This window comes from Setaria viridis, chromosome 2 (assembly GCF_005286985.2).
Source record: "Setaria viridis chromosome 2, Setaria_viridis_v4.0, whole genome shotgun sequence".
In the NCBI taxonomy this organism is placed as follows: Eukaryota; Viridiplantae; Streptophyta; class Magnoliopsida; order Poales; family Poaceae; genus Setaria; species Setaria viridis.
The window spans coordinates 43,625,931-43,650,403 of NC_048264.2; the positions used below are offsets into that span (position 1 = coordinate 43,625,931).

The 24,473-nt window shown below is 48.9% G+C and overlaps 4 protein-coding genes and 1 pseudogene across 5 annotated transcripts; 1 reads left to right on the forward strand and 4 right to left on the reverse strand.

Moving 5' to 3' along the window:
- Nucleotides 1–100: 100 nt before the first annotated feature.
- LOC117843932 (NADPH HC-toxin reductase 1) lies at nt 101–8,709 on the reverse strand. Its single transcript, XM_034724696.2, has 5 exons — nt 8,218–8,709; nt 7,961–8,130; nt 1,301–1,513; nt 783–1,171; nt 101–339 (listed from the first exon to the last, which is right to left on the reverse strand). The coding sequence occupies exons 1-5, from the start codon at nt 8,354–8,356 to the stop codon at nt 207–209; spliced, it is 1,044 nt and encodes a 347-aa protein (XP_034580587.1). The 5' UTR covers nt 8,357–8,709; the 3' UTR covers nt 101–206.
- Nucleotides 8,710–11,620: 2,911 nt separating this feature from the next.
- Nucleotides 11,621–14,293, reverse strand: LOC117842238 (NADPH HC-toxin reductase 1). 2 transcript variants are annotated; one of them, XM_034722615.2, is made up of 5 exons: nt 14,158–14,293; nt 13,880–14,055; nt 12,680–12,889; nt 12,100–12,485; nt 11,621–11,969 (listed from the first exon to the last, which is right to left on the reverse strand). In XM_034722615.2, the coding sequence occupies exons 1-5, from the start codon at nt 14,264–14,266 to the stop codon at nt 11,939–11,941; spliced, it is 912 nt and encodes a 303-aa protein (XP_034578506.1). In that variant the 5' UTR covers nt 14,267–14,293; the 3' UTR covers nt 11,621–11,938. The 2 variants fall into 2 exon arrangements, with proteins under 2 accessions (XP_034578506.1, XP_034578505.1); XM_034722614.2 differs by having other exon boundaries at nt 11,621–11,977.
- A 211-nt stretch (nt 14,294–14,504) lies between these two features.
- LOC117842240 (anthocyanidin 3-O-glucosyltransferase-like) lies at nt 14,505–16,656 on the forward strand (annotated as a pseudogene).
- A 130-nt stretch (nt 16,657–16,786) lies between these two features.
- On the reverse strand, nt 16,787–17,962 carry LOC117842237 (cytosolic sulfotransferase 5). The gene is made up of 2 exons (XM_034722613.2): nt 17,409–17,962; nt 16,787–17,333 (listed from the first exon to the last, which is right to left on the reverse strand). Exons 1-2 carry the CDS (start codon nt 17,945–17,947, stop codon nt 16,841–16,843), a joined length of 1,032 nt encoding a protein of 343 aa, XP_034578504.1. The 5' UTR covers nt 17,948–17,962; the 3' UTR covers nt 16,787–16,840.
- A 1,339-nt stretch (nt 17,963–19,301) lies between these two features.
- LOC117846028 (alpha/beta hydrolase domain-containing protein VTE7) lies at nt 19,302–23,529 on the reverse strand. The gene is made up of 11 exons (XM_034727128.2): nt 23,241–23,529; nt 22,996–23,093; nt 22,734–22,831; nt 22,568–22,617; nt 22,063–22,158; nt 21,749–21,838; nt 21,404–21,493; nt 20,830–20,925; nt 20,132–20,197; nt 19,849–20,015; nt 19,302–19,740 (listed from the first exon to the last, which is right to left on the reverse strand). The coding sequence occupies exons 1-11, from the start codon at nt 23,472–23,474 to the stop codon at nt 19,731–19,733; spliced, it is 1,095 nt and encodes a 364-aa protein (XP_034583019.1). The 5' UTR covers nt 23,475–23,529; the 3' UTR covers nt 19,302–19,730.
- Between the last annotated feature and the right edge of the window lie 944 nt (nt 23,530–24,473).

Here is a 24,473-nt window from a genome sequence, read left to right on the forward strand (position 1 = left end):
CGATGGCGCGACCGCCGGCCGTGGCCAGGGCGAAGGCGAACTGCTCTGCTCGGCGGCGGCAGCCGCGCGAGCTGCTGTGCTGGCTCTTTGGGACAAGGAGTCGTCAACGGTAATACACACACACACACCAAAGGACGTCATCGTACGACAACAGCTGCAATCGGACCCCAATTGCTACGCATGATCCGCGCAAGCACGCACACCGTCTAGAGCTCCCCCAGCCTCTTGGCGCACTCGACGCTGGCGTCCAGCGTCTCCTCCACCCCGTACCTGTACCTGAACCCCAGGTCCTCAAGCTTGCTGGTGTCAGCCCGCACCCTCACCCCCTCCCCTGTCACCCTGCACATAGCAGAGATCAAGAACGATCAGCCACTCATCACACATTCAAATTCACCAAAATTAATTTAGCACCTGTTTGGATGCAGGTTTAGCACCTGTCACATCGGATGTTTGTATACTAATTAGGAATATTAAATATAGTCTAATTACAAAACTAATTGTACAGATGGAGTCTAATTCGCGAGACAAATCTATTAAGCCTAATTAATTCATATTTTGACAATGTGGTGCTACAGTAATTATTGTCTAATGATGGATTAATTAGGCTTAATAGATTCGTCTCAAGAATTAGCACATGGTTATGCAATTAGTTTTATAATTAGCTTATGTTTAGTCATTGTAATTAGCATCCGAACATTTAATGTAACACTGCTAAACTTTAGCACCTGATATCAAACGCCCCCTAAAAGCAAATCAAGAACGATCCGGCCAACGCTACGTACTGTTGGAGCTGTATCCTGAGGTCGGGGTACTTGGCGGCGAAGCGGTCGAGGATGTCCCGCATGCTGGGGTACCCGGCAGCGCAGAGGAAGCGGCCGGCCATGGCCGGCTGGTCCATGCAGAAGGCGTGCGCCTCGCAGACGTCCTCCACGTGCGCCAGCGGCACAGAGCCCATCAGCGCCTGCATGAACAGGAGGGAGTTGTGGTGCAACGGGTGCCCCGTCAGCGGCGCCACGATCACGGGGATGGTGCTCCACAGGTACGGCTGGATGGTGTCGCCGCCGGTGAGCGCGCACGCCAGCGAGACCACCTCGAACGCCGGCCGGGCCTCGCCGCCGTCGTTGTAGCCCAGCAGCTCCTTCTCCGACAGCGACTTGGACCACACGTAAGCCTGCGTGCAGTGTTTCATGAGTTGATATGACCGGCCGGTCACCATTGATGTCGGTTGGACTTGGACCATGAGCTGATTTTGATACTCCTACCGTCTTCCTACGAGGAGTCGAAAGGAAAGCTTACGTACGTCCAAGTGGGCGTTGCTGAATCCGTAGGAGAGGTTGAGCGGCGTCCAGCGCGACTCGTTAATGGAGTCCTTGTACCCACCACCGTCCTCTCTCAGCGGCGAGGCGGCCGTGACCGAGGCCGTGTGGATGACGCGCCTCACCGTGCCGGAGCGCTCGCATTGCCGCAGGATGGTGCGCACCGCGTCCACCGCCACCTCCGTGGTGTTCTTGAACTGCGGGAAACCTGCATCGTCAGGCGGCCATTGTTGCAGCGCGCAGTGCACTACTGAACTGGACAAACACTCAAGTCTAGTAGGATGACAAAAAGGTTCCGCACATGGTCACACAGTTCAACGTGAGGTCGCGTCAACGAAAACCTCCAGCTACACAAATCATCAAGATGCATGAACCGTTGTGAATCGATGGTGCCCACGACGATTTGTCACGATTTTAGTCAAGACAAAATTATAAAATATAGGAAGTTAGGGGGTGTTTGGTTCACGGACTAAAGCTTAGTCCCCATCACATCGAATATTTGAATAGTAATTAGGAGTATTAAGGCTGTGTTTGATTTCCCTTGCTTATTTTTAGGGACTAAACTCCCCTTGACTAAAGGACTAAAGTTTAGTTCCCCTGTTTGATGTAGGGACTAAACAACTTTAATGACTTGAATAATGACCACATTACCCCTAATTATTGCTACCCCTCCCTTTTTTCCCTCGTCCCAGGCTGTTTCCCTCCCGCCAGAACCCCCTGTTAGGATGCAGTGTTGACGGTTAGGCTACAGTGACTACGCGCAACCACACTTCTTCCACGGTCGGATCCAGCACCACCACCGCTAGGTCGAGGTGTTTGGAACGCGCCAAATCTACCGCCAGTGCCACGACCTCTTCCACGCTGCAGGATACCCGAGTACTCTTCAAGGAAAGGGAAACCGTCATCCTAAGAGTTGAGATCAAGGTGCTTCATGTGCACCCTCCCAGCCGAGAGGCTTAGGGCCGCCGGTGCGTGCGACGACGCTTGCGACAGGAGGTCTAAGTCGTCGGGTTTGGGGATGACGGTGGAAGGAAGGAAGGCGGGAGCTGACGAAGAAGATGCTCCCTGCGAGAAGTAGTTGTTGACACTGAATTATCAGACTTCTATAGTTAGTTTCGGAACATGAAGCCTTCATACTCCGAAACTGGAGGCCTGTGTTGACACCGAATTTTGGAAATATGCTCTGAAAGGATGGAATCGGTGCTCCGTTTCCTATCAGCTTTCTAGCCGATGGTTATTGCTAAATTATATTAAATCGGCTGGATGGTCGATGAAACATTCACACTTATCAAGGATCACATCGGCCTGATCAGCCGGTTGCCTCGGACATCAAGATGATCATCTTCTCCTTCTCAGTTGAATGGTCAAACAGACTGGCACGCTCGCGCACCCCACGCGCGCCGATTTGGATTCTGCACTGGAGTTAAGCAGATCTCCCAGGTCCTCATGTGCTGATGCAGGGTCCACCACCGCCAGGATTTTGTGTCAACACATTTTGGCACACCCGGTGGAATAGGAGGAAGCATCGGCTGATTAAAAATGCATCGGCCAATTGGAATAAAGAAAAGGGAGTTGTATCGGCTGATTACAGAAAATATCGGCTGATTAAAAAAGTATCGGCTGGCTTCTTTATTTCCATCGCCTCTTTTCAGTCGATGGACACAGCCGATAGAAACTTCAGCCGATGGACAAGAAAAAAAATAAAAAAAAGGACAGCAACCGATAAGAAAAGCTGTCGGCCGATGGGCAAAGGAATAAATAAATTTAAAAAAAAGGGAGCAGTCGGCCGATGGAATATCGAAGGAATAAATAAAAGAAGAAAAAAAAAGGGGAGCAGCCAGCCGATGGTACAAAGAGCTAATAATTAATTTCAATCGGCTGGGTACTTCCGTCGTTGGCTATATAAAAAAAAGAATTATGCAAGCCAATCGACTGGGAACTTCCGTCATCGGTTAAGATGCTATTGAGAGTACTAGCTCGCAGGCTTTACACAAATTGATTATTATTTGGAGCTGAGCTGATAGTGGGGTAAAAACAATGCATCAGCATCGGCCGGTTGGTGGTGCATCGGCCAATAGACAGTTACAAGATAATACTTGGTGTCCGATGATGAGGCTAGTTTATCCAGCCAATAGGGTAGCCGATGGCTTGCGATCAAATCGGCTGAGTCATGTTATTTAATTAAAGGCTATGGAGGTATCAGTAAATGCTAATCGCTCCCAGCTTATAAAGGGCCGATGGAGGTGACTTCCTCTCAACAAAGTAAAATAAGATGTCGAACTTACATGAAGCTAGTGGAATAGTCGAAGATCCCAGCATGATGAATGATTAGGCAGTGAAGACGAAGTTTTTTGCAAGGTACATACCTCTTCAAGGCTCAAAATAATCCTTCGTTGCCTGGACTATCGACCTGTAGACTAGTGGCCAAAGTGTTCTCAGGACAGCTGATGGAGTGAATCGGCTTAAAAAAAAAGGCTGACCTGAATAGCCGATGGAATGGTCGATGGAGAAGTCTCACCTTACAGTCGACGGAAATAGTAATTTACATGCTAATTACGGGATGGCTCTAGAAAAAAGTATCGGCTGATATAAAGTATCGGCTGATTACAAAAAGTATCAGTTGAAGTCTTTAGTATCGGCTGCTAGATATTTGAAGCGTCGGCCGATTGACTACTTGGCAAAAACCGGCTGATTGCTTGGTTCATAAATTTTTTTTTGCATCGGCCGATTGGTTCAAGCAAAGATTGCATCGGCTGATTGGTTCAAGTAGAATAGTATCTGTTGCTTATTAAATATATCAGATAGTAATTTCGAAGCATGAAATAGTCATACTTCGAAACTGGGGCCTGTACGTGTTGACAACAAAAGTTTGCTAGTTGCCACATCAAGTTTTGGTGTCAACAGACTGATCTGCTATTTTCACTACCTGCGAATTCATCGGCTTAGAGTGGGATCAAGACATCAAGCCAATGGAGTTCTTTATATTTCAAGAGGAGTCGATGTGGATTTGAATATTGCAATCAGACGTCATTGGCTCTAAAGACAAGTATCAGACTTCTATAATTAGTTTCGGTAGTTTCGGAACATGAAGCATTCATACTCCGAAACTGAGGGGCTGTGTTGACACCGAATTATCAGACTTCTATAGTTAGTTTCGGAACATGAAACCTTCATACTCCGAAACTCGGGGCCTGTGTTGACACCGAATTTTGGAAATATGCTCTGAAAGGAAGGAATCGACCGATGATGCAAAAATGACGAAATCTCCTAAATAAGGCTATTTGCAAGCTGGCCGCAGAAATCAAGAATGCGTGTGCATGAAGAAAGAGAAAACAAGAAAGCTAGAAGATTAAAAGAAGGAAATCAACTCACATACGGGAGGTTGAATAAAATATTCTGGAGATTAAGTTGGTTAGGGATAAGCTTGGTTAGAGATAGAGTTGGATTAGTTAGAGATAGAGTTTTTTTTATTAGAAAAGATTGTGTACGTGACTTGCCTTGTACGTAGTTAGATGCCAATTATGTAACGTCAAAGGCCATCCGCCCTATAAAGGGTCATGGCCATTGTAAATCATCACGCGATCAATAAACAAATATATTTACGTATCTATTTTTTCGGCTTCACGCCATTGCATTAGGAGTAGGAGTAATGTAGCTTCTTGACGAGTTCCTTCCAGCAAGTTAGGCTACATCGACCTCGATCTCCGACAAGCTGTGAGTTCCGTCACCAAGTGTTCCAGACTTCAACGTCCGAGCGCATCGCTGTCGTTGGGTCTGGTTTCATCTACTAGTTATTGAGTATCTTGGATCTTTGACTTACGGCGCATCGCTTCTATCTCGATCTACGGTATTCACTAGTTATCCTGCCTTGATTAAGCTTGCATCGGCTGATATTTATCTGTTCTTTCGTCTTGCCGTTCAGTTTGCTTTAATTAGCTTTAGATCGGTTCATCATAGACGATAGATCATTTAATAGACTTTTGCATCTTAATTTTGGCTTCAGCGAGCTTTTGTTGTCAACAGTAGTCACGATAGCCGTTGCCGTGGCCGTCCATGGTGGATCCGGCGGAGGCGTGGGGAGGAGCGGTGGCGGCTTAGGGAAACAGAGGGGCGGTGGTGGCGGATCCGGGGTAGGGGGGAGGGGATCCGGCTCCCGGCGGTGGAGGGGTGAGGAGGAGCGATGGGGGCGAATTCGGAGGGGAGGAGCGGGCTCGTGGCGGTGGAGGTGTGAGGAGGAGCGGGATAGGTGGCAGCGTACAGTAGCGGATCCGGCGAAGGTGTGGCCCGGAGCGAGGGCGGTGGCAGCGTAGGGACGCGGTGGGAATAGATCCAGGGGGAGGAGCTGGGGCGCAGCGGCGGAGGCGTAGGGAGGAGTGGGGACGCCGGCGGGAGCAGTGGGTGTAGCGGCGGGGAGGGCGAAGGGTGCGGCAGCGTCGAGGAATGGAACAGGAGAAGCAGAAACGGATCGGGACGGGTGGGTGCGGAGGGGTGTAGGGGGAAGGGGTGAGGGTGTCACGGACAAGTCATAAAGGAGGGTAGGGGGTGGACGGCATGCATGCGGTGAAAACTTGTATATTTACGCTCCCGCGCCTATCGGTTTAACCCTGCCGTCTTTTTCACCATTGTCGCGAGCAGAAGCTCGAGCGAGCAGCGCCGCTGCCGGCCAACACCCACACCGACGTTTTCCTTCGCGTTTCCGCCGCCTGAAGCCTTGCTAGCCCCACCGTGACGTCGCACGCCCAACCGTTGCTCAGTTCCCCGCCGGCGAGCTCCTAATCGCCGCCATTTCTGTCCGCCCGCTGCCATCACCATCCTCTCGGTGAGCTCCTCTGTGCCGCCCTTTCCCTTCAATCTCTGGGTCTTTGGAACATAGCTAGGCCTTGTAGAGGCCGTAGGGTGCCGCCGCCAGTCGTTTTGCGCCGCCGCCGGGCCTAAAGCCGGCCGGCCACCGGCCATGGTGCCGCCGCTCGTGGAGGGGCCGGCTCAGGCCGCCTCTAGGGGGGCCGCTGCCACCCGTGGGTGCGTCGTGGCCTGGGGATGCCTCCCAGCCCGGCCATGCCGTCGGGGAGGCCGCTGCCGGCGAGTCCCCACCCCAACCCGTCGTGCCCTGTCCCTGGCGTGAGGAAGAAGGAGAGCCTGCCGCTAGGGCCCCACCTGTTAGTGACTTGGGATAGGAGGGGGGCTGGTTTGAATAGGATTTTAGGAGAGAGACGGGGCCGGTCAGTCGCAGAGGGTAGATAGGGGGTGAGCGGGAAAGGTTTTTCCGGGAGGTTTGGATAATCATTTTTCTTTTGCAGATAAATAGTTTAAATTGTTTTATCACCATTTAATTCATTAGAAATGGTAGAAATGTCAAAAAAATAGTGAAATCAATTTTATTAGGATTGTTTTATTTTCCTTTATGCGTTAAAATTCTTAAATCCTAGAAAAATAATAAATTTAGGTATTTATTTAATGCCTTTGGATTAAGGTATTTAAATAAATGCTTAACCTTTATTAAATACATAAAATTTTGAATAATTCTTTCTTATTCACAAATTATTATTAAATCATAGGAATTAAGTTTTGAGATTAGAAAATAATTATAATGCTTTTCAAAAATAAAAGAAAAAGGTTTAAGTTATGTTAGTAAAGAAATCTAAAATTGTGGGTTAATCTTATGTGTAGTTTAGTGTTGGCTTGCAACTTTATCATGAAGATAGGTTGTATAGTCACTTGTGGGCTTGGAATTTTATCACAAAGGAAAGTTGTATAGTCATGTGTTCAAAAGTTTGCATCTTTTATTCCTGCATGTACTAAATCATAGACACTGAAGCTTCAGAAGTGGAACTCTTGGAATTATATGAAGAACCTTCGGAGTTTGAGGAGGTTATCGAGTTGATCCGTTTATCTGAAGACGCTATTAAGTCTAGGAGTTGATTGCAACCCACTTTTGTGCATGATCATACCTTGTCTTTCTTGACATCTTTGCCACTTGTTCAACTAATTAGCCATACTTAGATACTTTCAAGTAACTTGGTTACTTTACTCTAAAGCCCCGTTTGGATCCCTTCATTTTGAAGGAATGAATCTACTTAATGGAGTAGGCTAATTTATCTTGGAATGTGGCATTCCTCAACTTTCCAAAGTTTAGATAGAAGCCTATCTTAAATTCATGGGGTGGGAGATGAAAATTGATTCTATAGATTATGATTATTAGAATGGAATTCAATTCTTATAGCACGCTCGTGGACTCACTTCCCTATAGCAGAAGTGCAGCACATAAATATTTCTCCTATATCACCAACAATAATATACAAATATATTCCACGTATAATTATATTAGCTTAATTAATTTATGTCTAAATAATGATTATTAGAACGGAATTCAATTCCAAGGATTCAAACGGCGTCTAAATGAATTCCATCCCAATATTGGCGTGTGGTTTCCAATCATTGATTGCGTGTTCAAGCTGTGTATCTGCATGATACAATTTTCCCTCTTTTGTCGTTAATTTACTACTACCACGTCGAAGAAACTTGAATCACGTGGCCTCCCCGATCGGTTGCAGCGCTACATCAGCTGGATCGAGTCGTAGTTTTTTCCCCAAACTAACACTGAAACAGATCAACGGATGGATTGGATTCACCGGGGTCGAGCGTACCTTGGTGCTGGTGGGGTCGTGCACCAGCGGCGTGGCGACGAGGAAGACGAACTCGCAGCCGGCGATGGCCGGCTCGAAGGTGTCGGCGTCGTACATGTCCGCCTGGAAAAGCCGCAGCCGCTCCGCCGCGCCGGGGAGCGACCGGAGCAGCCCCGCCTTCTTCTCGTCCTCTGCCACCAACGAACGCGGGCATCCACGATAAAAAGGGTCAGAGAGATCGATCTGGGGTTCGGACATGCTTATCGTCACGCACGTACCGAGGCTCCTCAGGGTGGCGTGGACGACGCAGCCTCTGCCGAGGAGCTTCCTGACGAGCCAGCTCCCGATGTATCCGGCGCCGCCGGTGACGCACACCACCGTGCTCCTCATCTGCTTCTTCTCCCCCTCGTCTCTCATAGCCCCTCCAAGGCTCCAACTCCAGTGCCTCCCACAGTCCCACTTCGTGGTCGAGCGCACAGTCTCCGGCCAGCGGTGCCCGCGCTCCGCCGGTTTAAGTAGCTAGCGAGTAGCGAGCGAGGCGCCGACGGCTCGAACGCGCAGCAAAATATCACCACGGCCGTGACGCCATGAGCAAGTACGAGCGTGCCCCTAGTAGCGCCTGATTCGCTGCTGGACCTTCTGCTTCCTAGTTCCTTGGCACGTATGTGTGTGAAAGTAATAGAACACCGCACCACCGTACCACACGGTCATGTATGTGAAAGTACGGTGGTGCCTAAGGCACCTGTGATCTTTTACTACTCGTAGCTCCCAAGTGCTAAACCCGTGCGTTTTACTGCTCGTATCCCAAGTGCTAAACCTGTGCGTGTCGCGATCGTAGCCTTGTACTTCTTGTTGGCGCGATATGAGCGGGCATGTTTGGCTTCAGGTCCTCACATCAGATGTTTGGTACTAATTAGGAGTATTAAATATAAGTTAATTATAAAACTAATTGTACGGATGGAATTTAAGTCGCTTGACGAATCTATTAAGTCTAATTAGTCCATGATTTGACAATGTAGTGCTACAGTAACCATTCGCTAATGATGGATTAATTAAACTTAATAGATTCGTCTCGCGAATTAGACTCCATCTGTGCAATTAGTTTTGTAATTAGTTCATGTTTAGTCCTCCTAATTAGCATCCGAACATTCGATGTGATATTGCTACAGTTTAGCATCTAAGTATCCAAACATAAAAAATCACCGTGTATTCGTAACGAGGCTCGGACCATCCGCCCAGCTTTGGACCACCCTGGAGGTGGAGGAGGTGTCGTTCTCATTTGCTAGCGGATCATTGGCCAGATCGGGCAGCTAGGCTAAGACCTGGTCATCATCTTGACGAGACGGCCGGACGGTGTCCGTTCGTTCAACCGTTCGGTTGCCTCTCCTCCTCCCTCGATCCCCTGGCACGCCGACGATGGTGACAACCGCGAGGGTGTACGAAGTTACGAGTTTGCCCCTGGCACGGACACGCCGGCCGGTCGTGGATCGTAATCCCCTCCTGTTTGCCAAATGCCAAATCCCCTCCAGACGGCAGAGACGTATTGAGCACTGACGTAGAATATCCTGTGTCTTCAGCGAGAGCCGGAGGATCTTCTGATGCTCGGCTGTTCAGGCTAAACTGGCCACTACTTCTACCGGATCTTTATTTTGGCGATAATGGCGTTTGAAACTGTGTGGCCATTTACTGTTGGCAGCAGGATTTTTTTCGGAAGCTGTATTGTAACACGCAAATACGCAATGGCCAAGCAAAATGGACGACTTGGTGCGCCACCTTGACTGCCCGGACGGATATGGCCGGGATATGGATCACACGTGCTCTTCCAGTGGTCACATCAGATCAGGCTCATTCGATATGCGCACGTCTCTTCCGATCAGGTAAAGGCAAATCAAACCATGATCCAAAGACCAAAGCGTAATCTACGTGATGCTCCGTTCCAAATTGCACATTATTTTGATAATTTTATATTCATAAATATTATTATACATCTAGATATACACTATATCTATATGCATAATAATCATAGCGCAGTCAGCCTACAACACACAATTCATTGGATCATTTGAAACGTTGATTTGGCGGCCTTGGGTAGTATAGAGTTGCGAGCTTTTCTCGTGGTTAGCGGTGCAAAACCGACTATGGACGGTAGACAGACTGTAGAGTAGAGGGTGGTCAAATCAGATCTACTGCCCGCTCTACCGCTCAGAGTTAGAGACGTCACTACAGCCCGTAATGGATATGGGAAAACATTGCAAGCTGGACGGCAACTCGCACGGTTCACCCGAGAGAATGGCCCTAGTCGGACACGGTACGCGAATGGTGGATGGCAGCAGCGGCATCGGCAAGCACCTCGAGAAAGAGTTTGCAATCTATGATCGCGCTAGCATCCTGGATAATTTGGCATCCTGGATAATTTGGAAGGAGCGCAATGCGAGAATTTTTGAGTGAAAGGAAGCCCCAGTTGCTGCGGTATTTGCATGGATAAAGGATGAAGCGGCTGGATGGATGATGGCGTGAGCTAAGCACCTGTCTAAAACTACTAGCTAGAGTTTAATGTACATGCACTGGAGTTTTTCTCTTTTTTCTCTGTACATAGAGGTCCTTGCGGTCCTCCTTTCATGTACTTTGTTGCCCGTATTTAGTCACTCTCCTTTTTAATATAATAGGCAGCTCTCCTGTCGATTCGTTAAAAAAGCATAATAATATTTATTAACAAAAAATTAAAACAACCTATAATTTGAAACGGGGAGTACACTATATTCCGGGAGGGAGCACACTATATTCCCTTCAGTAGGAAAAGGAGGGTGGTCACGGTCAGCAATGCACTGCTCTATCCACAAATTCTAGTATACTATAAAATATATGAAAACCAAGGCAACCGGCTGAGGGTGGTCTTCCTAGTGTGTGTACGGCATGGAATTTATGGGAGGAGCACAACAGATGAATTTTCGACGGCAAGTCAACAGCCGGCTGCCCGGTTTGGGGGTTTAACCTGATCAATGACCCAGGGTGAACTGATGTTAGGTCCTGTTTAGTTCATCCTCAAATCCCAACTTTGACACTATTAAAAAAGAAGATTCCCCGTCACATCAAACTTGCGGTACATGCATAGAGTACTGAATATAAACGAAATAAAAAACTAATTGCACAGTTTTGTTGTACTTTGCGAGACGAATCTTTTGAGCCTAATTAGTCAATATTTGGACAATAATTCACAAATACAAACGAAATGCTACAGTTGCGCTACAGTAATTTTGGTTGTCCAAAGTTGGACAACTAAACAAGGCGCCCAAACTTATTACAGAGTGTAAAAGCAGGTAACAGTCAACAACATTAGTTGCGAAAGCCTAAGCTGGGCCTGTAGTCCTGTACCATGTAGCTAGGCATGTTTGACAATTGAAAGCACACCCAGCCTCGCGCATTCCACAATGCCGCCCAGCACCTCCTCTGCTCCTTATCTGTACCTGAATCCCAAGTCTACGAGCTTGCTCGTCGATGCTTGCACTCTATCTCCCTCTCCTACCACCCTATTAATGATCCAAGCAAAACATATATACAGACCGAGATACCACTGAAAGATGGCATCTTTCCTCACGCGCATTTGTTCATATTGACATCAGCAGAGCAGATCGGAACATCAGGAGGAGATCAGAGGAAGAAAAATGAGTATGAAACGTTGAGTGATGCCGTGATGGAGTCATCTAGATTCGATGGCTGCTGTAAATTCAGGTAAAAACACTCGATACAGGCACGTTCCCTTCCATATCTCAAGAACAGGTTTATAGCAACAATGATCGAGAGATTAGGAACAGGATTATGCGTGATAGCGCTCCGGTTGCTACAAATCAGCTATGAAACCTGGGTACACAAAACTGCAAGCATGAACACACCATGCATCACAGCAGTCCAAGCCTTTTTGCGCACTCCACGCTGCCGTCTATCACCTCCTCTACTCCATGCCTGTACTTGAATCCCATGTCCACGAGCTTGCTTCTGTCGTCAGTGGCAGGCTGGACTCTCACTCCCTCTCCTGCGACCCTAGCAGTCCAAGGAGAACGACAGGGCCACGAAAACTCAATGAACGATGACCAACCAATACATTTGAAGTGAATTCATACTTTGGAAAAAAGAACAGTTCAAAACCAGACATTTACACATACTCTTTGATCCGCAGCTTCAGCTCCGGGTGCTTGCGGCAGTAGTGATCCACGATGTCGCGCATGTTCGGGTAGCCGGCGGCGCAGAGGAACCGTCCGGCGACGGGCGCCGGGCGCTCCATGCAGAAGGCGTGCGCCTCGCATACGTCGTCGACGTGCACCAGCGGCACAGCGCCGAGGAGGGCCTGCATGAACTTGAACCCGCCGTGCCACGTCTCGTCGCCGGTGAGGGGCGATACCACGCTCCGTATGCTGCCGGGCACGTCCGGCAGCAGCGTGTCGCCTCCGACGAGGCCGCACAGCAGGGTCACGACCTCGAACGCCTTGCCCGGCGAGTCGTTGTAGCTCAGCAACTCCTTCTCGGACAGAGTCTTGGAGGACACGTAGGCCTGCGTGCATGTCACTTCAGCAAGTGTTGATCAACATCAATGGCCTGTAAGTGTTACTGATTACTGGAAAATTCTCATCAGTTTCTCCTACAAAATAACTTGTGCAACACTTGAGAATTTGTAGCATTATGCTTCGGTTTAACGTGTTGCATCGACCTTAAGCAGGTGAAAAGGCATGGAAACTGGACACTCACGTCCAGGACTTCGTTGCTGGCGTAGCCGTAGGACAGATTGAGCGGGGTCCAGCAGGATTCATCAACGAAGCGCTTGAACCCTTGGCCGTCCTCCTTGAGCGGCGCCGCCGCGACGACGGAGCCGGTGTGGATGACACGCCTCACCGTCTTGGACCGCTCGCACTGCTGCAGAATGGTGCGCATCGCGCCGACGATCCCTTCGGTGGCGTCCTTGTACACCATCGCGAACAAAAGTTAGAAAAAAGCAAACCAAAAGCGCTAGGATGCTAAAATTAAAAAAAAACATGAGTAGACGGCCGCCCTTGATCATATCCGATCAATCCTTAAATTGGAGCCTCCACGTTAAGAACTTATAAGGTGTACTGAAGTCAAACTAGCACTATAAGATATAAAATCTCCCGGTTAGCTGTTGGATGAGCCGATCCAGTGGTCCACAAACAACACAGCAAACCTATCGTCTTCTTCTATCCCGCGAACTTGAACCGGTCTCAAGCTACAAACACGTGTTAGCTTTAGCTGTAAACATTCACATGTGAATGGTTGAGGCCGGATTTTCCTTAATTAAAAAACCGCGTGTTAGGTCATGAATCTTTAATTTCTTTCCCCGGCAGCCTCGATGGTTGACAAGGAGCAAACCTTCAAAAGATACGCATCTACTCATCCATCCCAAATTATAAGTCGTTCCAAGAATCTTAGAGAGTCAAAGTATCTCAAGTTTGACCAAATTTATATGATAATATAATAATATTTATGATGTCATCTAAGTATCATTAGATTCTTCATCAATTATATTTTCACAGTATATCTATTTGATGTCATAAATCTTTATAATTTTCTCTATAATTTTGATCAAACTTGAGATGCTTTGACTTTACAAAATTTTTAGAATAACTTATAATTTGGGATGGAGGGAGTAGGACGCCATCGTCGTGTGGCCACCAATCATGCAAAGATAATCCACGCTCTCACGGCCTCGGCCGGGCTCCACAGCTGGGGTGTGTACGTGTGGTGGGCCGGGATACTACCGAAAACGGCAAGGAGACTCCTGTGCAGTAGATGTAGCTGCAGAGGATATGCTTCCGAAAATGAGAAAGCTCAACTCCACGGTACTATGCCTTTGACCAGAAGCGCATAACAAACGAATACTGCACATTTGCGAGCGGTTCTCCTGCTACAATATAATTCAGGTGCATGGCGTACCTTGGATCTCCCGGCGGGGATGTCATGCATCATCGGCGCGGCGACGAGGAAGACGAACTCGCAGCCGGCGATGGCCGGCTCGAAGGTGGCGGCGTCGTACATGTCCGCCTGGAACAGCAACAGCCGCTCCGCCGCGCCGGGGAGCGCCCGCAGCAGCGCGGTCTTCTTCTCATCCGCTGCCGCCGCCGCCGCCGCCGCCGCCGTCCATGGGTAAGTGTAACGAGATCAGGTTATTGAGTGCCTAGCTAACTCTGAAGGCATGAAAGCATGGCACGTACCGAGGTTTCGCAAGGTTGCATGGACGATGCAGCCTCTGTCGAGGAGCTTCTTCACGAGCCAGGAGCCGATGTAGCCGGCAGCTCCAGTGACGCAGCAAACCCTGCTCATCTCTGTCGAGTCTCGACGTAGATCTGCTTCCGTCTTCGTTCCCCCCTTATACTAGCGCGTCATAATCAAGTGGCCAAGCGCATTTATTGCCGGGATAGAGGCAGTTATTGGCACCTCACATTTTGTTCATTACATTTTTTGCGCGTGAAATTTCAGTCTTTTGCAAGAGCACACCATTATGTTCGCGCATTCGACGCTGCCGTCTAGAACCTCTTCACTCTTCTACTCCATACCCTCTTTCTTTTTTCGAAAATACGCAAGAGTTCTGCCTCATCATTTATTACATAGAAAGAAAGTTGACTACGGCACCTCTCGGGGTGAGAACACAACTCAGGACTTGTTTTGATACATAGGAACTGGAGTGGAACTGAGTTTAAAATAAACTAATTTCCTCTCTAATCCCTTCCATTCTTCATTAATCCACTGCTGTCCGAACAAGACCTCAGGCAGTCATGCTACCTGGGCCAAAACACCACAAGAAAAGAAAAGGGGGAGAGAAAAGCGAGAGATCGAACAACTGGACACTGAAAAAGCTAATTAAGGTGAAGCAGCTAGAAGTCCTTGTTGGATTGATTCTTGGACCAGGAATAATGCCGCCTCCATCTCAATGGGTGTACTTGAGCCCCAAATCAACAAACTTGCTCGTATCAGGCTGCACTCTCTCCTTCCATCCTCAGGGCACGTACAACGCTAACTAATGAGCCGTCTGTATAATGCCAAGTAAATTGTTTTCGCTGAGTTGGATGAGAGAGAGACAGGAGAGAGAACGAAGCCGTCGTCTCACGAGAGGACGACCGCGGCTCGTGCTCCCACGCTCGTCGACAGCTTCAGTTCCCCGTTGTACGATCCGTCGACGCCCACTCAGATCGAGTGTGAAGATGAGCCCCCTGCTCGGTTCGCTCTAGCTGCGCTGCATCGGCAAGACCGGACGCGCCGAGCAGCGCTTGCCGTGCCCGCACTCCGCCTCGCCGGCCGCCGTTGTCAATCCACGCTTGGCTGCAGCGCTTCCAGCCAGGCCAGATGCCGTGGCGTGCCGAACAGGTCCGGACCAGACTTCATCTTCTCTCCCCTTCGATTGAGAGACGGAAGCCATGAGAGAGACGAGAGAGATTGAGAGGAGAGACGGGAAAAGAAACAGGAAGGGGACAAGAGTCGCCAGATTGCCGCATGCAAAGAGATATGGTTGGAAAGATAATTTGATCTTTTTCTCCTCTATTTTTTTTTATAATTTCTAATCTATAAACCACGCATCAGACATATTACACTAAAAGACAAATTGTATACACTATTCATTCCATCAAACAAGCAACAATATAAGCATAGAAAGATGAAAGTTACACTTAACCACCATGATATGCGATGAGCTTCTGACCTCGCACCCCGGCCTCGGCTCCTACCGCGTCCGCGATCTCCCCTACTTGGGCGCCAGCGCCACTGCCAGCAGCGGTGACATGCGCAGCGTCATGGGCCTCCTCTTCCGCCGCGTGGCGCGGCGCCTTCGCCGCACCGCCACCGCCGTCGCTCTGAACGCCTTCCCGCGCCTGTTGCCGCCGGACCTCACCGCGGCGCTCGCCGCCGCGCTCCCCAACTGCCTCCCCATCGCCATCGGCCCCTACCACCTCCTCCCCGGCGCCGCCGCGGCACCGCCGGCTGCCTCGACTGGCTCGCCCGCCACCCCGCGCCCCCGCCGGTGCCGTCGCATACGTCAGCTTCGGCACGGTCGCCGCGCCGCCGCGTGACGAGCTCCGCGAGCTCGCCTACGGGCTCGAGGCCAGGCGCGCGCCGTTCCTGTGGTCGCTGCGGGAGGACGCGTGGCCGCTGCTCCCGCAGGGGTTCCCGGACCGCGCCAAGGCCACCACTAACTCCGGGCGGCTCCTCGTGCCGTGGGCGCCGCAGGCCGCCGTGCTGCGGCACCCGTCGGTGGGCGCGTTCGTCACGCACTCCGGCTGGGGTTCCGTCGTCGAGGGGATCTCCGGCGGCATGCCCATGGCGTGCCGCCCCTTTTTCGGGGACCAGCAGATGAATGCGCGTGACGTGGCGCGCCGGTGGTGCTTTGGCAAGGTGCTGGACGAGGACGCCCGATGACGCGCGGCGGCGTGGCGGAGGCGGTGGCGTCGCTGCTCGCAGGGGAGGAAGGGGTCCGGATGAGGGCCAGGGCGCGGGACCTGCAGGCCAGGGTGGTCGAGGCGTTCGAGCCCGACGGTGGATCCACGAGCAACTTCCATAAGTTTGTCGAGATGGTCAGTGCTCCAGTGTGATGGATCGATGGCGTGCTACGTGCTGCAGTGCACGCGCGAGGTAGTCATGGGAGAGAGGCTCCGTGGATCAGGCGTCTCATTCTTGTGATACCGTTGGTGATATCGATTGGAACTTTATATAAGCTTGCCGTACACACGTGCCGCGGCAGGTTGAACACGACGTGATCAGTGCCTGTGTCTGTGTCAATAGCACACGCACGTAACTGAACGAGCCATCTCGGGTGCGAGACAGCAAAAGCAGAGACGATGCAACAAGGCGTGCTTCAGCTTACAGCGAGCTTCTCCCTTTTATTCATAGGCTCAAACAATACATCGATCACGCGAAGGAAAGGCCTGACCCGCGGAGCTTCTCCTCCATGATGGCGTCCAGACGCCGGGCCATCTCCGGCGTCATGTGGTTCGCCCAGTCCCCGGCCTCCCCTCTTCTGAAGTAGGAGCTGTTCGGGAAGAGACCGTGGGAGACGGCCTTCTTGTTAACCTCCAGGCCCTTCATCTTGTCGAAGCTGCAGAGCCTCACGACATCCATCGCGACCCCGGCGTCCTCCTCGGCCGGCGAGAACGGCTGCCCGACGAACAGCGCGAGCTTCCTCACGTTTCCGACGGGGTCGCGCAGGATCTCCTCGTACCTCAGGAACAGCACCGTCTCCGGGCTCTCCTTGCTGGCGTTCCAGTACCCCAGGACATGGTCCCAGATGGGGCCATTGAAAGACACGCCCTCGCATGCGCGCTCGAATACGTCGGTGAAGGTGAGGTTGGGTTGAACCGTTCTGGTAAAGTGCCACAGAGAAACTAGCATGTCCTTCGGGTCCCTGCCGAACAGTTGTTGCCCAGAGATTGTTATGGCTAGCACTGGTTGCATCTTGGTTGTAAGCTGTAACACGCACCTGCATATGTAGACGATTTTGCAGCCGGGGTTGTTGCTGATGGAGTCGGGCAGGATGGAGTGGTGCATGTGCGTATTCATGAGCCTCGGCGACGGCAGCGCGGCCATCTTCGCGCTCCCGGAGCCGGCGTCGGCGAACAGAATGTCCATGAACGGGACGCAGTCGTGCGGGTTGAGGCGGAGGAGCGGGTGCCCCGCGCCGGCCGGTGGGTGCGCGCCGCGCGCCATGGTGGCGAAGGCAAGGGCCTTGAGCCACGTGGTGCCGCACTTGGGCGCGCTCGCGAGGACGACGTCGCCGCGGCGCGGCACGAAGCTCCCCTGCTGGATGGCGACGACCCCCGGCACGCACTGCGAGGCCAGCCACGTGCCCTGGTGCCAGCGCAGGAACCGCATGGCGCTGCTCGGGGGCGCGGAGGCCGTGGCGCTGGCGTCGCCATCGGGCAGCAGAGGCACGGCGTCCGGCCTTGCGCCGCAGACGTCCGTGAACGGCACCGGCCCAGCTGCAACGCTGAGCGCGGTCGGTGCGGTCGCCGTCGCCATGGTGTAGTTCGTGAATGGGTCTGAAACTCTGAATACCCGGATATATTAGGTGCAGAGACAGTGGTGGAATCCAATACATTAGGGTTGGACTTGTTCTATATGCCGGATATTAACATTAATCTTGTTTATCTTCTAGTGCCTAATCATGTGGCAGCACATAAATAAATGCAAGTGGTGGTAATGTAGCATTGCCAGCAGTAGTGCTGTAGGAAGGTGGATCAGTTGAGCTGTTCACCTCTTCCATTATTTTTAAAAGGTACATGACCACATGAGTTATCCCAACCATTCATTTTTTAATCAATGGTAAGATGGATCATGAGTAGGTGAGAAGTATATGAAGTAGGTAGTGTATCAACGGCTGGATGGAGATAAATCAACGGTTAAGATAAGCCATGTGAACATGCATTTTCCGAGACTACTGCCCTCATTGTGCGGGAAACGCGCAACAGTCTACCACTGAACGAACAAGTATATGAAGTAGGTAGTGTATCAACGGCTGGATGGAGACAAATCAACGGTTAAGATAAGCCATGTGAACATGCATTTTCCGAGACTACTGCCCTCATTGTGCGGGAAACGCGCAACAGTCTACCACTGAACGAACACACGTGTATGTACCCACAACAACCTAGTAATAAATCCTGTAAAACTCACTGCGATTCGTCTCCACTAGAGATCGAACCCGTGACATCCTCTGAAAGCCGGTGCTATTGAGGCTCTGCTGACCATCGCAGGCCCGTTCATCTTATGCATGGAGTTCTTACACATATTTTGGAACTGAAGTTTGCTTTCAATCATATACTCCCTCCGTTTCAAAATGTAGATTGTTTCAGGTTGTTTTATCTTTTCTATATATACATAGATTTTAAGAGTTATGTTTAGATACGTTGCACAATTTACATATCTAGAAAAGTTAAAACGACCTACATTTTAAAATGGAAGGAGTAATATATAAGCAGCTAGGAAGGGTGAGATAGCTGCGTTGTAACAATGTGTGTATTATTCAACTTCTCCAAGTGATAGTGTCAGTGTGTGTGTGCGTTCAAGTTGTAGTCCATGTTCTTATCTGCCACCGGATGCATTTGTCCGATCCACGTACCATCCACCCACCCTGGCGTCGGGTGCGCGCGCTGAGGTCGCTTGGTGGATTGCCGCCGAATCGATCGGCCATCGGGCTAAGGCTGGGGGATCGCTGTGGATTTCTCGGATGATCACGGCACAGCCGCACGCACGGACTACCGCCATGGCACGCGATAGGCGATGTGAGTCGTGTCACCGGCCGCCGGTCGGGTTGCTAGCGCGGCTCCGGCAAAAGCGAACGGCGAGCCTCCGATGTAAAAAGGCAAACAGCAAAGCACGAAACAGGATAGTCTACTGTCTTCCCATAGAACCTGTACAGCAAACGAACGAAAACAGCTTCCATCAACACGAATCCACTACATGTTACATCAATATAATACTGTCGCTAGCTTTATTCCCGTGTTAAAATATCTTGCATTGCCCTATTATATTGCTAGTGTTAGCTGACCAACCAACATGGACGCCTGGCTCTTCATCTCCGCTGCATCTTCTAGTGTCACTTGTTCCAGCTCCACAGAGAAAGCTTTGGTACCAGCTCATCCACTGGACTTTTCACCGACGCACACAACCCAGTCCATGACCATACGGCGAAACTTCGACAAGTTGAGCAGCCATTACTGAAACCGCATTGAGCGTAGCAGTTATGTCCATCATCCATGGGTGCATTTCACTTTACGCAGCCCTAGCCTGAAGGCAGATCTGTTCAGCTATTCCTGCATTATTTTGGGGTTTGGACGTTGAGCGATAAACCAGCGAAAGCATACTCATGAATTGAACGCACAAAGAATAACGCAACCGGCAGGATAGCAAGGGTAACGTACGTAAGCACTGGTGTTACTGAAGAAGCCCGATCTGTGTTTTCCGCTTTATCTCTTTCAAGGAATTCAAGAACAAGTTTTGCAGCTTCCCTTGGCTTTTCGACATGAGGAATATGGCCACACTGCCGTACCTGCCTCAGAATTGCATCTGGGAGTTCCTGATGCAATCTCTGCAAAGTGACACAAGAATAGCATGAGCATGTCTGGTAGGACACAGTATTAGCTTTCCTCAGCGGTTTAAATTGCGACAGCAGTTTAAATTGGTGTTTGTAACATTTAAACTTACATATGCTAGTTTGCTGCTTATTATCCCATCATCCTCTCCCCACATGATCAGGCATTTATGCTTCACCTGTAAAGAAAATAGGAATTTCTTTAGTAATTAGTTCTGCTCAACCCATTCCATTTCTTTTCATGCGTGGCTTTGATTCAGAGAGGTCATAGCATTTGCCTTATCGTTCGTTGTTCCAGTGAGAATACTAGTGTGTTACTTACCGTTTCTCTTGGCAAATAGAGTATGACGAAACAACAGTGCAACAACCTTTCGGCATTTTTACTAACAAGATGCAATATTCAAGGTGTTGCATTTCTGTCACCAATGGGTTTGGTTAGTACTGCAGGATGTGGTCAAAAGCCTTCATGCAGAGAGGACCAAAAATGTATCAGGGACAAAGGAAGCAACCCTAAGCGTTAACAAGTATCAAAGAAACCATGGACGCCATCCTTCCTCTTGCTATGGTATTGGTATTGGTGTTACTGATATCTCGGTAGCTAACTATCAACATGCAGGGAAATTTCCTATTAGCATCTGGGCATTGTCATATATAGCAGCAGTAATTCTCATCTCAAGAGCATTTTGTTCTGTTGCAGCATGACGCAGTATCATCAATGCAAAGAGGACAATGAATGAACTAGAAAAATCAGAAACTTTAACATCCTTGAACAGTGAAAAAAATCATAAGCAGGGTGTTTAAAGAAAAGAACCTGTTTTATTTGCTTTATGACATTATAACCCCCTCTAATCATAAAATCTACCGTAGAATCCTCCCACCAAGGAAGTAGGCAATGTAGACGGCCAATCTGAAATTGTAGGGGGGAACTGTCAAAACACATGACTTCAGATACCCAAGGTACAGAGGAACAGGAAAATGGAATGGCTTGAGTAGCCAGTTTGCAAAGTTTATTGAATTAATCATGGCGATACTTTTGCACTGTTGAAAATAGGATTTCAGACATGAGAAAAGGAAAGTTGGAGTGGCAGATAAATATTTTGTTTCAATACAGAATCATATATTGTTGCATGAATCACAAAAGTTTGGATTATTATGTTAGCCCCCATCAACAGAAACACAAATACTGTATAAGTACTTATACAAAGACACTGATTATCTTGCAGCATCAGAGATAACAACTTTATAGTAAGGTACATGTATAATTTCAGAAGGTAGAGGAAACAACTTGAACAAGATGGCCGTTGAAGGGAAAAAAAAAACAAGGACATGATTTCCTTTTCGTTTTGGTTTCCTTTTAAAGTTTAAAGCAATCATTGGAGGCTTACTTGCACCCAATCAAAGAATTCGTTTGGAGTATTGTTAAATGCCAAGCGTGTTGCTAAAAATCGCAGTGGAAGACTCTTCAGTATAAACACCTGGGGCAACAGAGAAAAAATATCAGTTTACTCCAGTGGCCCAGCTAATGGAGACGGACACCACTAGATTGTTTTGAGCCAAATAGAGATAATAAGTCAACATGAAAGATTACAGATGAGTAGCACAACCATAATTAATTAAAAAAAGCATTATTTTGCACCAAATGCAAAATACAGATATGATAACTCAAAATAGAACATGTAAAATGTAATGAAAAATTAAATAAACTTAGCATGGAACTCAGAACGACTCACCCCAGCATATGAAACAAACTTAGGCATCCTAGTCATATCTTTTGGGCCCTCAGAGTATACACTTGCACCAATGAAGATCATTTTTGAGACCTGCTAAACCAAGCTTATACTAGCTTATTAGAATACAAACTTTCAAAATTGTAGGATCAGTCTTGTAAGAAGGCTTGCCGCAGAGAAATACTCAAATTTAACATCAAAGGAAGCATTACAGATATAGTTAAATTAAATATCAAAGGAAAGATATATCAGTGTAGTCTGCGCTGCTACTCTGCGCCAAAGAAATATAGAGAACAAAAACTAGTCTTAGCATGTACCGCTTCCGGATAGTTGATTGAAAAATCAATGGCAACAGCAGCACCAAGGCTGGGCCCGACTAACACCATCGGCCTTTTGATGTAGGATTTCCAGAACTACACAAAAAAGTTGTTAAGATGTAAGGCTCATATCAGTGTAATCATTATATAGTAGCTTCAGCTCCACTCCAAAATTTTCATAGTACATATCTAAGTCACAAGAACTTACTGGTCTTAAATGACTGAAGAAAATACAATATGGAGCAATAGAATGAAATTTTGATTAAAGAAAATGTCGTGAACTCGTGATTCAAATTGTGGTACAGGTTTTACCATAGTACCTATCTTTTTCATGCCCTGCCTGCCAAGGCCAGTTTTCAGTTACTGTCATGCTAAGATAAGTTGTTCAAGCTGAGTTACTGCTTCACCGCATTAGAATCGCAAACAAGCCCACCGACAAGGAAAGGTACACATCACATGACAATTAGCAGCAGGTATAGCACCACTGTTTTTACCGTATATTTACCTGGTAAAGATGCTCCCGCTTGGACGCAACATCACATGGTGGCCGTGTCGCTACGAATGAGACAATCAGAAAATATCACAATGGGGGGCTACTAAGTACGAACTTACAACTCTACCAAAGTACAGTGACCGAAAAAAATCACATGGCTTAAAGGAGGGGGGCGTACCTAAATCAGAGAAGCCCCAACCGAGGATGTCCACAGCCCAAGCCTCGTGTCCAGCCTCCTCAAGCAGCGGGTAGGTGTATCTCCACTCTAGACAAGAACTGTAGCGAATATACTTTTAAATCGTCCAGCCTGATGGTTACGTAGCAGAATCACAATGTTTGTTTCTAGGAACAAGGTTCCACAGACAATGACCAGCAATAAAATCTGACAGTGCTAGTTGAACCACGAAATTTGTGCTTTGCATTGCAAGTTTGCAACCCACCTGTCGAAGCCATGCAGCAGCACGATTGGATCAGCGTCCTGTTGCTGCTTGAGCGGCCTCACACAGCTGCTCTGTATCGGACTAACCGAGAAACCGGTCTGAAGATAGGATAAGTTCAGACTTCACAGAAACACCGAGCAATGAGCGTACTGCATAGTATAGAGTACAGAGTACAGGATGCCTTTCTCCCCAAAGGGAGGATATCATTATCAAGAAAGTAGGAAAATCTGGAGAAATTGGCTCGCCTGGACGGGCACCCGCTCGATTCGCTTGGCCAGGCGGATGGCGGCGCCGTCGCGGATGCGCTCCACCGCTCGGGGGAGGAACGACGGGAACCCGCCGGCGCTGGTGCCGCTGGCAGCGGCCCCATCCGGGGCAGAGGCGGCGGCGGAAGCCGCGACCCTGACGCGGGCCCTGGACGACGCGGCCAGCGGTGGCGGCAGCGCCGGCAGGGAGGAGGAGGTGAGGAGCAGCGGCATTTGGCCCTGGTCGGGTTGAGCCGCTCTCTTGCCCGCGCGCTGGACGGTTGGAGCGTGCTCTGAGCTGAACGGATGTTATAGGGCGCGAGGACGGTGGAGCAGGCCGCGTGGCATCCTGTGCTGCCACGGTATCGTGCCTAGGCCAGATGTAAGAACATGTGATTCCTCATTTCCATCACGAGGAGAAAATAAAGAGAATGGACCGGATTGAACTATCAGCCTGTGCCCAATCCTCCTGAAATTATATAAGGTCTCGTTTGGATACCCTACTAAAGTTTAGCACCTATCACATCCGATGTTTGGATACTAATTAGGAGTATTAAGTATAAGCTAATTACAAAACTAATTGCACAGATGGAGTCTAATTCGTGAGATGAATCTATTAAGTGATTTGACAATGTGGTGCTACAGTAACCATTTGCTAATGATGGATTAATTAGTCTTAATAGATTCGTCTCGCGAATTAGCACAGAGGTTCTGCAATAAGTTTTATAATTAGATCATGTTTAGTTCTCCTAATTAGCATCCGAATATCCGATGTGACACTGCTAAAGTTTAGCGTATCCAAACATTCCTAAGCGGACTGGGCATCCTTGCAACTTTGTATAGACGGGAAAAAGAACACATTAAGGACAAAAAAAGGCAAATAGTTAAAAAAGGAATTAAAACAAAAATGCCAGAAAAACGAAGAAGAGGCCAACTAAAAATTTACACCTTCCATTCAAGTACTCCTAACAATTGGGTCAAGGCGGAGTCAGGTTCAGCTCAAAGGGGTGCTAAGACCCTTTCAAGTACTCTTTAACAATTGGGCTAGGAGCGGAGTCATGTCCTCTATACAGAACTCAGGATAAAACGGCTAATATTACTTGGACTTGCACGGGCTGTGCAGCTCCGCCACTGGTGTAAGCCCCTTCCGCCCGCAACACCAACATTGAGGAGAGGTATAATATAGGAAGAGAAGGAAGAATGATAAGTTCACTCTCCGTAATCGGATTCTCT

What these genes read in the sequence shown, in the direction of transcription:
- LOC117843932 (XM_034724696.2), bottom strand. Translation starts at nt 8,356, where the DNA reads ATGAGAGACGAGGGGGAGAAGAAGCAGATGAGGAGCACGGTGGTGTGC. An exon ending in CGCCACCCTGAGGAGCCTCG is followed by an intron (nt 8,131 to 8,217) that starts GTACGTGCGTGA and finishes CGTTGGTGGCAG; the next exon opens with AGGACGAGAAGAAGGCGGGG. An exon ending in ACGACCCCACCAGCACCAAG is followed by an intron (nt 1,514 to 7,960) that starts GTACGCTCGACC and finishes GGTTTCCCGCAG; the next exon opens with TTCAAGAACACCACGGAGGT.
- LOC117842238 (XM_034722614.2), bottom strand. Translation starts at nt 14,266, where the DNA reads ATGAGCAGGGTTTGCTGCGTCACTGGAGCTGCCGGCTACATCGGCTCC. An exon ending in TCCCCGCCGGGAGATCCAAG is followed by an intron (nt 12,890 to 13,879) that starts GTACGCCATGCA and finishes ATGGTGTACAAG; the next exon opens with GACGCCACCGAAGGGATCGT. An exon ending in CCAGCAACGAAGTCCTGGAC is followed by an intron (nt 12,486 to 12,679) that starts GTGAGTGTCCAG and finishes ACATGCACGCAG; the next exon opens with GCCTACGTGTCCTCCAAGAC.
- LOC117846028 (XM_034727128.2), bottom strand. Translation starts at nt 23,474, where the DNA reads ATGCCGCTGCTCCTCACCTCCTCCTCCCTGCCGGCGCTGCCGCCACCG. An exon ending in TTGGGGCTTCTCTGATTTAG is followed by an intron (nt 22,618 to 22,733) that starts GTACGCCCCCCT and finishes TCTCATTCGTAG; the next exon opens with CGACACGGCCACCATGTGAT. An exon ending in AATTCTTTGATTGGGTGCAA is followed by an intron (nt 20,926 to 21,403) that starts GTAAGCCTCCAA and finishes CTACAATTTCAG; the next exon opens with ATTGGCCGTCTACATTGCCT.
- LOC117842237 (XM_034722613.2), bottom strand. Translation starts at nt 17,947, where the DNA reads ATGGCGACGGCGACCGCACCGACCGCGCTCAGCGTTGCAGCTGGGCCG. An exon ending in AAAATCGTCTACATATGCAG is followed by an intron (nt 17,334 to 17,408) that starts GTGCGTGTTACA and finishes ACTGTTCGGCAG; the next exon opens with GGACCCGAAGGACATGCTAG.